The sequence below is a fragment of the Lepidothrix coronata genome, unplaced genomic scaffold, assembly GCF_001604755.1.
Source record: "Lepidothrix coronata isolate B3197 unplaced genomic scaffold, Lepidothrix_coronata-1.0 Scaffold152, whole genome shotgun sequence".
Lineage (NCBI taxonomy): Eukaryota > Metazoa > Chordata > Aves > Passeriformes > Pipridae > Lepidothrix > Lepidothrix coronata.
This window is the reverse complement of record NW_016690332.1, coordinates 1,693,628-1,706,008: the sequence shown is the minus strand read 5'-3', so window position 1 is coordinate 1,706,008 and position 12,381 is coordinate 1,693,628. Positions and strand designations below refer to the sequence as shown.

The window sequence follows — 12,381 nt, the reverse complement described above, 5'->3', positions numbered from 1 at the left end:
AAGAGTGTGCTTGAGGAGTTAAAAAAAATTCAGGTCTCCTTGTAAAAAAAACAAAACCAAACTAAAAAAAAAAGGTTGTTGACATGAACACGTCTACCCAGACAGACCATGAACTAACACTGCATGAATTAGAAAATGCTGAACTGATGACAAGTATCCCAGGTAAAGAACAAACTGGCCTTTGAAATGCCAAACTGGAGACAATATGACCCAACTTCCTACAACTGGCTAGACAACAGAAGAGACTTCTCAGTTGTCAGACATTGCTGATAAGTAAATTCTCTGAAGTTGCAATAATTATCATCTCCTTTAGGTATTAGAGATGATTAGGTATTAGAAATTAGGTATTTTCTAACCATCAGTTAGAAAATGTACATGAGTAGACAATTCTCAAGCTACAACAAGACTAGGATGCAGTCTGACCAACAAAACACAGCAAGACTTCAGAGATACAAGGCTTTTGTACTCATGTTGTTTCCATCCCTTGAGCAACATAAATGAAGTCTGTTTTAGGTCTTAAAACTTTTCAGATTATTTTCCTTTTTAAAATTTTTTTAATTAATGGCCAGTCTTCGCGAGCGAAGATTTGGGAAAGGTCATTAACCCTTTGAGCCTGCGCAGTGGATTTTTTTTTTTTTTAGGTGAGACACAGCGTGCGCTGAACTGAGCCCACCCTTTAATCCTGAGGTTCATCCGCCAGGGCCAAGCAAACTTGGACAGTGGCAGTGAGGTCCCCAGGATGTAGGTTTGTTTAGAGTGACCTTCTCTTAGATGGATTGCCTCACAGGGCTAACGAGCTCCATCTGCCCGGGGGGCTGGGAATCGAACCCGGGTCGCAGTGGTGAGAGTCCTGCACCCTAACCACTAGACCAGTAGAGGCCCCACTGCTTTAACAGGCAATTTTCAAATTTGCTGACTGCTTAATTTTGTAGTTGGAGAAGGATGCAGGTTTTCCAACTTTTAGTGAAAAAATACTGAAGATAAAATGTTTCTGAAGCTTAATTCATGGAGCTTAATAGTCTTTAGCAAAGCATAGACAGAAATGCCACAAGCTATCACAGGAAGAAGTTTGACAGGTAAAGCCAAAGAGAAGCTGGGAGAGAGATGGATGGCAGTCTAGTAAACAACTACTAGTAGGCTTAATAGCAGAAAACGCTATAAAACAGAACTGTGGGTGAAGGTAGACATGTGCAAAGCAAGAGGAATCATAAGCAATAAAAAAATTAAGTTGCAGATGAACTCCTAGTGCATGCTTGCACATCTGAAGTCTAGAGTCCTCTGAGATCAGCCAACAAAAACTAGAATCAAAATTAGCAGCAGAAAATCTTGCATGCAAGAAGTGTGGAGAAGCTCAAGAAAATTTCTAATAAAGTCTACATTCAAATGCAACTCAATATGTGGCAGGTAGGAACTGCAAAATGCAATGTCTCTCTGGGACGGTTTCTACTGGGATTTCTGTAATAGTCAGAAATTAAAGATAACCTGGCGGCAGAAACTACAGGAAGCTGGAGGGCCAGTTCCTTCTCCTCTTCACATTTGTTGTAACTTTTTCCAAGGACAGAGACGGTATGATGTCCAGTCCATTTCACCAGCTAGAATGATCCTTAAAACTTATAATTAAGACACCAATATACAACAACTCAATGTTTTCAGAAGTGAGAAATGTAATAAAACCTGAATGTCTGAAAGTGAAATTGAAGAAAAATCTGAGGTTAAAATGAAATTACACAAATGAAGGTATTTTGAAACCTGCAGTGAAATTTTTGCTTATATTTCAAGCAGCAAACTAATTTTTTTACAAAATTAACTGAAAGGCTACTATATGATGGCCCCTCACTTTGAAATTTTTGTATGATTCTACTGTGAAGAAAACCAAATGCAAGAACTGCAGTCATGTAACACATGGCTTTTTACTTGCTGATTGAACAGGTCATTTAAGGATGTTGAATTCAGTTCATCCTAACAAAAATATTATTGTTATATAGTTAATATTTCCTTACTAGAATGACAAATTATCTATTTACTAATGTATGTTGCAATTGCAGTTAGCTTGAATGAAAAACAATGTATTTTAACTGGAGTATTTAAAGAGTTCTGTGTATAAGAATACTTCTGGCATTTTGTAATAAAACCCCCACACTGACAAGTCCTTTACCAAATTCATTTGCCAGTGCAGAACACTGTTTTTCCTTTAACATCATATGCAATATATCATTGTTTTCTTCCTGTTCACATACATGCACATTATTTTCCTGTACCAAAACACCAGAATTTGGCATAAAAAGACAGACAATTCCTAAACACAGTACATCAATAGTTGGTGGACTGAGTTCCAAATCGTCTACCTCTAGTAAGATAATTTTGAAGCCATCCATTTGAACTGTTAGCAGAAATCTAAAGGGTTACAGAGATTTCAAACAAAACTGTTTTGCACATTTCAGTCAAAAAGTATTTGCCTATTTCTAAAAAAAAAAAAAAAGGAATAAAATGAAAGAGATTTGTACTATATCCAAACGTTTTTAAGATGTAAATGTACTTGTCATCTTTCATGTAAGCAGGGTGCTGGTGCCCCACATTAAACAAAAGAAGAAAAGTTAGGGTTGACAAGTATGTCGCTGCATAACTACAAATTAAATATGCCTTTTAATATTTCATTTTTAACTGCTGAGTACCTTTTCATAAGGCTATTGCCATTAGAAGTTTTTTACTAGATTTTTAAATTAGACAAATAACAGATAAGAGATGTGACAAGTGTAACAAACCTGATTTAGCAGATCTTACGCACTTAATCCTTTATGGTAGTAGCAGCATTTGATACATTTGAAATGTTTCAAACGATGCTCCCTTAACATGCCAAAGAAGAAGAAATTCAGATTTAACTCTACTACATTCAATTTATGCCAAGTATGGAATGAATATCTAAAACCCACAAACAATCAACTTTCAGCTGAAAGTGTGAAATGACCTAAAACTTTCAAAGAAATGTGAAATTTTAAGTACTACAACCTCCCCATATCTGCCAACACTAGTGAAACACAAAACATACATGCTGTATGCTGTGAATGCTGATCAGACTAAACAGCAGCCAGCATTTAAAAGTAAGTTATGAAGAGAGATCACCATATCTGAATTCCTCAGAAAAATAAATGAACATCAACTTTTTGCATGGTAAACAAATCCACACTTACTACAGTCTCAAATTTATGTACTAAATATAATAAAACTTGCCCCATTATGAAGAGTAATTTGACATTTGCATGCAAAAGCTCACATCAATAATCTGTATATATATAATATATATAAGACTGAATGCTCACATGCAACTACTTCTGCTTGTATAGCACAAACTTCAATACACAGAAATCTTTTCTATCCATTTTCAGAGTAACACAACCACCTCATTCACTGTCCAAAAGACTGTAGGCTTGCAATTCAGAAAAGATCACAAAGCCTAATTTTGTCAGGAGACTAAGATGTAACACACGCATTCTAAAATAGAATTAAAAAACCCACAACAAAACACAACTTACTACCAAAAAAGAGGAGAATGAACAGGAACAAAAAATCCCAACTTGTACACTGAACTATCAGATTGATCAGTATACACAAAAAATAATCCAAAGCCATATGTGGCAACTGATTAACACTATTGTTTCCTATTGTTCCTTTCACCTCTTTTAATTTTGTTAATACTGTAGAATAAATTAGAACAATGTTTCAAACAACAAAAAAGAACCAAACTACATTTCATTGTTGCTGTATGTTAAAACTGAAGTCTTTATTGTAAAGACTCTGAAGTCTACATTGAAATTAAAATGAAAATTTAAATGAGTTATTTATTAACAATAAATCTAATTAAGTTAATAAAACTGCCTTCTAACTCCAGCAGTCACACCTCAGATCAAAATAAAGGGCCAAATGTAAAATTACTTTGTGCATAAGTTCTTTCTGATATTCAGAACTTTCATATTGAAAAGAACATGCATGTTGGAAAATTAAACAATAAAAGTTTTAGCACATAGGCTAAATGAAACTTTGTCCCTTGCAAACCATTTATCCTTTTTTATGTTTAAAACTGTAACAAAAAGCATATGTATAAGGAAATCACTGATAATTGCAGGACAATTGCCTACGTGAGCAAGGCATATGCTTCTTCCACACTGACACGGTATGAGACTTGAATATCATGTATTTTTCAAAACTTGTTCAAAAGGAAAGCTTCTTAATTCTAAATTCTCCTTCTGAACTGTTTGTTTAATACGGTTCTCATTTGTCAATTTTCCCCATGAATTTTATGAAGCAAGGAAGTGTTGTCTTCAGTACTTACGGACAGATGCCTGTAAAGATGCCCATAATAAATAGAGTGTCAAGATTTTTCTGAATATTCTATACCTTACAAGACTTTAGCTAGTCAAACTAACCCTGAATGTTCAAACTGACAGGAGTCAAAGAAGGCATTTTAAAGACAAAAATACTTAAGAGAAGTATTAACATGACATAGCAAACACTGTGGACAGAAACTTGCCTCCACCTTTTTTCCCCTCCTAGTTTACACTTCACTCACTTCTCAGATTTTTAAAAGCTAAAGGGTAGATTTTTGCCTGTACCAATTCCACTTAATACAAAACCCAGTCGTATCTCTGAAAGAGCTGACATTTCATGAAGCAAGTCAAATGTACTCATGTGAGAAAAAAATGTTATTATTAAAAGATTGAATTATACATGATTGTGTAGTTTTAGTTTGTACATAATCTTTTACTGATATGGAAAAGAAAGCAAGAAAACAATGAGAATGGAAACCAGAAAATTCTCTTACTGCAGGGGTCTACTCGGCTCAAGAACAGAACTGGCAATAAATACAGGTAATTTCTGTAGAGGAAATTTATGACTTTTATAGCCCTGATTCTAAAAAAAGAAACAACGTTGATAGCACTGGCAAGGCAAAACATTTAGGCTATTGCCTAAATGTTACTCAGTGGACTTGCCTATACATAGCTTGTAGCATTACCTGTAGTGTTACTTTAGCTATATAGTAATGCATACATAACTTCTGTAAGCTGTGCAAAGAAAGTGAGCAGTAGTATTAATAGGCTGTTATCCTTAGCGGACAAAAGGGCAAAACTGAGGGAATTTCTTCAATTACACGGCAGCTTCTGGTACGCTCACTTACCTAGTATCAGACCTCTCTGTCCTTTTATTTGCAATTCAAGTCTGTCTGTTGTTTGAATAATACCTTGCAATTAATTTACATTTCTGAATAAAAATGGATTAATTCTATGTAATTTTATTTCTAAATCCTACCCCAAGTTATGTTTTTACCTCGCTCGTCCAGTCCATATATTATCCCCATGAACAATTCCATCTACCCAAAAGCATTATCTTCCTAATAGTCCAGAGTTAATTTTCTTCCTAGTAGCTGGTATATTGCTATATTTAGTATGAGAATGATGTTAATAACACACTGCTTACACTAAGTCAAGGATTTTTCAGCTTCTTATGCTGCCCTGCCAATGAGTGGGCTGGGGCTTCATAAGAATCTGGGAAGGAACACAGCTGGGCAGCTGCCCCTGACTGGCCAAAGGGATATTCCAACTATATGATGCCACACGATGTCATGCTCAGTATATAAACTAGGGGGAAAGCTGGCCCAGGGCTGCTGCTTGGAACAGGCTGCACATTGGTCAGGTGGTGGTGAGTGACTGTTTTTCATTTGGATCACTTGTTTTTTTCCTTGTTTTTTTTTTTTTTTCCCTTGGGGTTTATTTATCTTTTTGTTACTTTCCTTATCATTAAAATTTATTATTATTATTTTATTGCAGTTATTAAACTCTTCTTATCTCAACACACAAGTTTTTTTACTTTTACTCTTCTGATTTTCTCTCCCATCCCCCCAGGGCAGGGGAGAAGTGAGTGAGCAGCTGTGTGGTTCTTAGTTGCTGGATGATGTTAAACCATGACACTTTTTTATACCAATAGTCAACAGCGTACATTTGTCAGAAGTTATTAATAAGAAAGGTAGTTCATCAAGATGGCAAAGCACAGAAGTGACTATAATGTTCCTTTTTAATGTGTCTAGCTTGGGGATTAACGAAAAAAAAACCCAGACAACTTTTCTACTACTTCAAATTGGCCAACACTGTGATATGTAATCCTAAAGGAGTCTCTGATATACATCGTCTTCACTTTGATTTTTGTCAAAAAGTTGGAGAGGAGGTATGTAAAAGCAACAATAAATAGGACCACAAGCAGGCTAAGACCCACCTCTATTAGAAATTTAATATTACCTTTAAAGAAAAAAATACTACAGAATAATCTTAAAGGCAACGTGAACCTCATAAGTAGATCGCAATGTGCTAGATCAAGAAAGGAGCATATAAAAAGCTGACACAACTTTTTTTGTCTTGGTTAGCTGGTGGGAATCCAAACATGCCAAGCGAAAACATACTTCAAGTATGATGAGAAGTTATGTATTATTCAGATACAAATTTGAATGTGCAAGATTAATATCTCAGTTATTTCTGCTATATGTTGCAGAAATACAAGCACATATGTATATATATATACAGCACAGAATATACAGCACATATTCTGAGCATAAAAGTAGTAATGAGATAGAAGAGACACTTTTCTCTAAAGTAATAAACCCTAAGATCCTTGTGCTTTTAAGCAAGCAAGCACTGCAGCTCTTGATTCGCAGGTTACCAGTGTGCTTCTTATAATTACCTGAGAGTCCAACTTTTAAGTACCACAGAATTTCTACTAAGCCTGCCACACATAACTCCATCAAAAAATCAAAACAAGAAAGTGCAAATTGATTAAGAGAAGTTCACCTTCAAAATGCCATGTTCTATGTCACTGCAACTAATTTCTACTTGGTATTAACCACGCATTAATGTGATAAGTGATTTAGATATGACAAATTACATATTCAAAGGACCTAAGTGTGCACAGTATGCACCACTGTGAAAAAAGACTAATTTATATTACGCTTCCTTAAAAGAGAAGCTCTTAAAGCACCTAGATAATGACTAACATCTCAGTAATTTTAAATACAGTGCCTGCCCTTCGATGGTTTAACATTCTTTGCTGAACTACTATTACAATATGCATTTTCTCATATTTTTTTTTATTTCAGAACGGTAATTACATCTATTACCAATGTAGTCAGATTCTGTTGGAAAAAAATCCCAAACTACCTCAGTGAATTTTATAAGAAAATCGCAAAGATGACTTTTATAATTTTTTTCTATTATATATAAGCAATGAAGCAAAATAATCACAAAAAACAAGTATTAAAGAGATTATCAATAATGAAAGCAGCTTTAATAATTTGCGGGTATTTGAAAAATGCTTTAAGAATTAAGTAAAGTCTGTGAGAAAGAACTTATAATGAAAACTTGTCAAAAGTTAAAAACACAGATTAGAAAAAAGTTTTTAATTGTATAGTATATTTTAGCTCCTATCAATCACTGTTAAAATAATTTCATAGTTTAATAAGCAGATATTTACCTGTTGGAACAAGACAATCTTTCCAATCAAAATATCCTGCATAAATGCCAGGTTCTAATGACCCTACTATTGGATCTGCCTTGAATTCAATGTACATTTCAAACAGTCTTTGATCCAGCTCTTTCAAGGACTCCATACTAACCTAAAAATGAAAAAAAAAAAGATAAAAAAGAAAGAGAAAGAACATAATAAATAGTCATTAACTACAAGAATTAAATCACATCTCCAAAAAATTTCCTCATGGCTTCTTTAATTTTCAGTAAAAAGTAGCAATTACTGACATTTCAATTCATAATTACATATATAAAAGCCTAAGAACTTCTATATTATCTGTCCATCCTACCTAGATTAATTTTTTTTCGGATTGTACTCAGCAACAGACATTTTTGTGAAAAGTCTAAGGAAGCAGGCAGATCATTTGCTAATTCTCTACTGGCATGATTTCTTCCCCCTGCATGTCAGGAGGTCTTTACCTTGCAAAGTGAACAACTGAATTTTGTCTGTGCTTTAAAATATGCCCATAATAATCTCCATCATGACACATGAAGACTTTTGTATGATACTTTATATCTATCAATTGTAATTTTACAATTTCTCACTATCCACTCTGTATTCAAAAAATACATGATTTATTTAGGAGCCTCTGCCTTCTAAAACTGAACATACCGACTTTCCCTCTCTACTTGAATGCATCTCTGGAGCAGAAGCATAAGCTGCAGCTCACCAACATTTGCAGAATTTTTCTCTTTAACAGCTCTCCGTGCTTTTTTTTTGTGATTCACACAACTTAGCCACACTGAAAGCTAAAGGGATATGCATAGCTTGTTCCTTGTAACTGAACAACTTTAAATATTATACAAGACTTCATATTAAGCATAGGTACCCCCTGTAATTTTAGCTTCTACAGCAATTCTATGGATGTTAAATGGATATTAAATGAAAATAAAATGAAATGAAAATGAAAATTAAGATGAAAATATCATGTGACTTCGACTTAAATGTATTTACCTTTATAAGAAGAGCTTAAGCAATATCAAAGTAAAGCTTTTAAACTAGTTTTCTTTTTCCTCAACAATTAGTGGAAAAAGCACACACAAATAAAATACATATAAATTATAATTTCCAGAAGTAAAGGGGTTTAAACACAAGGAAGAAGGCATGTCTCTAGATCAGATTGGGAATTCAGACAAGAAAGAAAAGAGGAATATCAACACCTTATCATTCCCTTCTAATTGACTAAATTGATGATAAAAAGTTGAGTTAAAGAATCCCCACAGAAAAGTACTTACAAGAGTTATGTAGAAATAAAATATAATTACAGGTGAATACCATAAGTATGTGCCACAATAGCAAGTGCTAAAGCAGAGTGTAAAGTTTGGCTGTTTTATATAATTTTGTGTTTAGAACACTAAATAAAAATTGGAAATAACCATGCAGAATGTAAGGAAATGTTCTTAGCTAACATTTTATAATTTCTGTATTTTCAGAATATTAGATAGTAATGATTTCCCTACTAACAAAGGCAACTTTAAAAAATGCCCAACCAAAGAACAGACAGTCTTATACCAAAATACACTACAAAATTCACTTTAAAATTCAATTTATAAAGCTGAGAGAATTTAAAAGTATAGTTTTATTTCAGTCTTCTCAGATAAAAACTAATTCTGTTTAAAAAAAAATTGCCAATTTTTTATTACATTTCTTTTTATCTAACATTTAAATAAATTTAAAAACGTACAGAAGTTTAGGTGACAGAACAAAAAACCGAAACAATCAACCCACTCCTCTAAACATCTGTGAGCTTCTATCCTTTTAAAATTAATGAAGGGCTCAAAAATTTCCCTCTTAAGATGACTATCTAATTATCCAAATCCTCCCAGCTAGCATTACCAATTGATGTGTCCCATATATGCAGTATTGCACTAGTCAGCGCTTTCAAAGGGTTAACGCAGATTTTAAATCAATTTGCCACTTTAACATTCGAATTTGGTAATTTATAAACCTACCAAACTTTTAGTGGCATTACTTTGACGTGGCTGTACAAGGCAGGGTGTTGAATACATACATGACAGATGTCTTAGTTGCTTATAAAGACAACACTAACTGTACTTAGCTCAACTCCCAGTAGCAAAAAATGGCAATATCCAGAGTAATTTTCTATATTGTACTAAACATACAAACCTTAGCAATCCCATTTAAATGCTATTCAAAATTACTTCAGCCATAGAAATTCAAACAACATTCAGGCATTATGGGACTAAGGACGTACTACATAGTAGAACAATCAGTTTGAGTGAAATATTGTACTCTGTACTGGAAAAGATAACATTTTACTTCCCATCAACTAATATTTCTGGAAATAAACTAGCTTTATGGTCCTAAGGATTAAGTCACAACATTTCTCATAAGAAATGATTAATCTTTACAAAAAGGCAGGAAAATGAGACAGCTACTGCCACCCACTTTGACATTTTCGTTCTTTGAAAAAGAAAAAACAACAACCCCCCCCAACACAACAAAAAACCCATGAACTAGTTTATGAACAACAGCTATCAGTAACGCATATTGCCAGATGAAATAATTTATCAAGAGTATTTCTGAGATAACAATCTTTTACTCTCTGCATTGAGAGAACACAGTGACATTAAACAGCTTTACTAAGAAATCTGATAAGCTTTGCCATTGAACACACAAGTCCTGAGGAAGAGGTCACATTTTCTATACCAGCTATTTAAGCCTTGTATGAACACATACAGCCATACGCTTGTTGTTGTGTCCCACTGATGCTTGGAGTCCTCCTCATTTGTGGAAGGCTCACCTAAGAGTCCTTTTGGCTATTTGATACTTGCATCTACTTTGCACAGAAAGTAAACCAAACAGAAATCTGGTGATTATTCCGGTGCTCTCACTTACTTGAGTTATTTTATCAACACCTTGAAAGCCGTGTTTCTCAAAATGTTCAGCTATATTTAGGAAGGTATGACGTTCCAGGTAACGGCAGTTACTGAGTGCAATTAAAACCCTCTGTTCCTAAAAATTTGTTTTAAGAGAAGAAAAAGTATAATAATTAGAAAAAAGAAATATCAGTATAAGCAATACTGTAAACATATAGAGAGTATTTTATTGGCTCTCTGTGCATGATAAATATGCTCCTAAATAAGGTGGCGTTTACAAACACTTTTGTCAATAAACCACTGAGAACTGAGTGAGTATCAGGTATGATGACTGAGGTCAGGTATTCATGCTTTTTCTTATAGGATCCGGAGCATTCATTGGAATAGTTGTGACTAATAGAGAATCGCAGTTAAGACTTAACGAAAATTGGGTTTGGACAGCCTTCCAGGAAGCTGTTTCTGGATTTTACTATGTTTCAAGAAATATGGTAACAATTATGACCATCCTAAAATCAACTGAATATCATCTTCACTTTTACACAAAGCTGGCTAAAGCAAGGGAAGCAAAACAGGTACTGAACGAATGCACACCCACTCTAAAATACTAGAAGGTTCAGACAAATAAAATACAATTTCAGTCCTTTGAAAAAATTCTACGTGGTTATAACTTCTCTCTGTTCTTCAATGATTTTTTTTGATTACGAGGGAAACAAATACATTCTGGAGTTGAGGTACCACAGTTGCCTTTCCCTGACCTTGATGTAACAAGGTGTAGTTTCCAAAGAACTAAACAAGACAGAACCACTATTTAAATAGATTGGGTATTCCCTCTTCCCTTCTCCTTCTTCCATTGGTAAAACATTTTTCTACCTCAAATGGAAGTTAAAAGTCAACCAAGAAAATATTCTGAAAACAAAATTATTTGACAATGAAGTCATAATAACAGCACTGATATGATTAAAAATGGTATTTGTTTTCATACCCAGAACTCCTGACAGTTCTGTATTTTGGTAATATGATGACTAGTTTTGAGATGTGCAGTTGCCCACTCCTTTAAGTTATAATCGGTTAGTATACAGATTGTTAAAAAAATGAGAATTTAAAAAATACAGTGACCAATCTTACTCTGATCATTTACTTTCTCTGTTTTCATTCCAGAAAGACAAAATGTTCTGTGATTTCTATAAAAAAAAAATAATGATACCATGGAAGCCAAACATTGTCTGAAATTGTTGATTTCTTCTTTTTTATTTAAATGTTCATACCTATGACACATGGCAGAAAGTTCCAGTCCCAAAAAGTTAGATTTTTACATTAATTGTTGACAAAGTTAAGTGTTGCAATAATGATATAGAGAATATCTAAAAATTTTTAATAATTTCTAGATATTCTAATTTGTAATAATTATTAACATCTGCAATACAGAAACTTGCCCCAATTTGGCAATCTGTGATTCTTTTATTGCAGCAGAAATGCTTACTGCTCTTGTAAATGAGGTAAAGCTGGGCTTCTGACAACATTTAAAACCTGTACTAAGGAATATTAACTTCACAAGAGGTTCTCATTACCTCAAGCAGTAGTTTTTGCAGGTAAAGCAGTAGTATTTGCAGGTAAAAAACTACATTTTTTTTTATAAGCTGCTGAACTAGAAGAAAGTACATTGACCAAAGTGTCAAGAATATAAAAAACCTTTTTTCCAACTTCCTAAAAAACCAAAACCAAACAAGTCAAACAAATAATCAATACTTCAAGTAAATTTTCTGGGGAAAACTACATTACTGATTTTCTGTATCTTAATGGGTTTTAAAAAGTAACTAATAATCAGACTGGTTCTAATTTAAAACAAGGTAAAAAAATCAAATGTCAGATCTTCAGCTGACATAACACCAGTGCTTTTTTCACTGATTTCTGTGATGCCGTTTTAGTTTCTGAGGAGGACCTGCTTTCAGAAATCATCTTCATTAGTTACCTTAAGACA

General features: G+C 33.8%; 1 protein-coding gene across 3 annotated transcripts in view; it reads right to left on the bottom strand.

Annotated features, from left to right (window-relative positions):
- The window catches only part of EXOC2 (exocyst complex component 2), a 124,157-nt gene that overhangs the window by 28,272 nt on the left and 83,504 nt on the right, over positions 1-12,381 (bottom strand). For all 3 annotated transcript variants that reach the window (XM_017828761.1, XM_017828762.1, XM_017828763.1), the window contains 2 exons: positions 10,423-10,539; positions 7,510-7,651 (listed from right to left, as the gene is read on the bottom strand). In XM_017828761.1, coding sequence (XP_017684250.1) covers positions 7,510-7,651; positions 10,423-10,539 — 259 coding nt within the window. The remainder of the gene's footprint in view (positions 1-7,509; positions 7,652-10,422; positions 10,540-12,381) is intronic.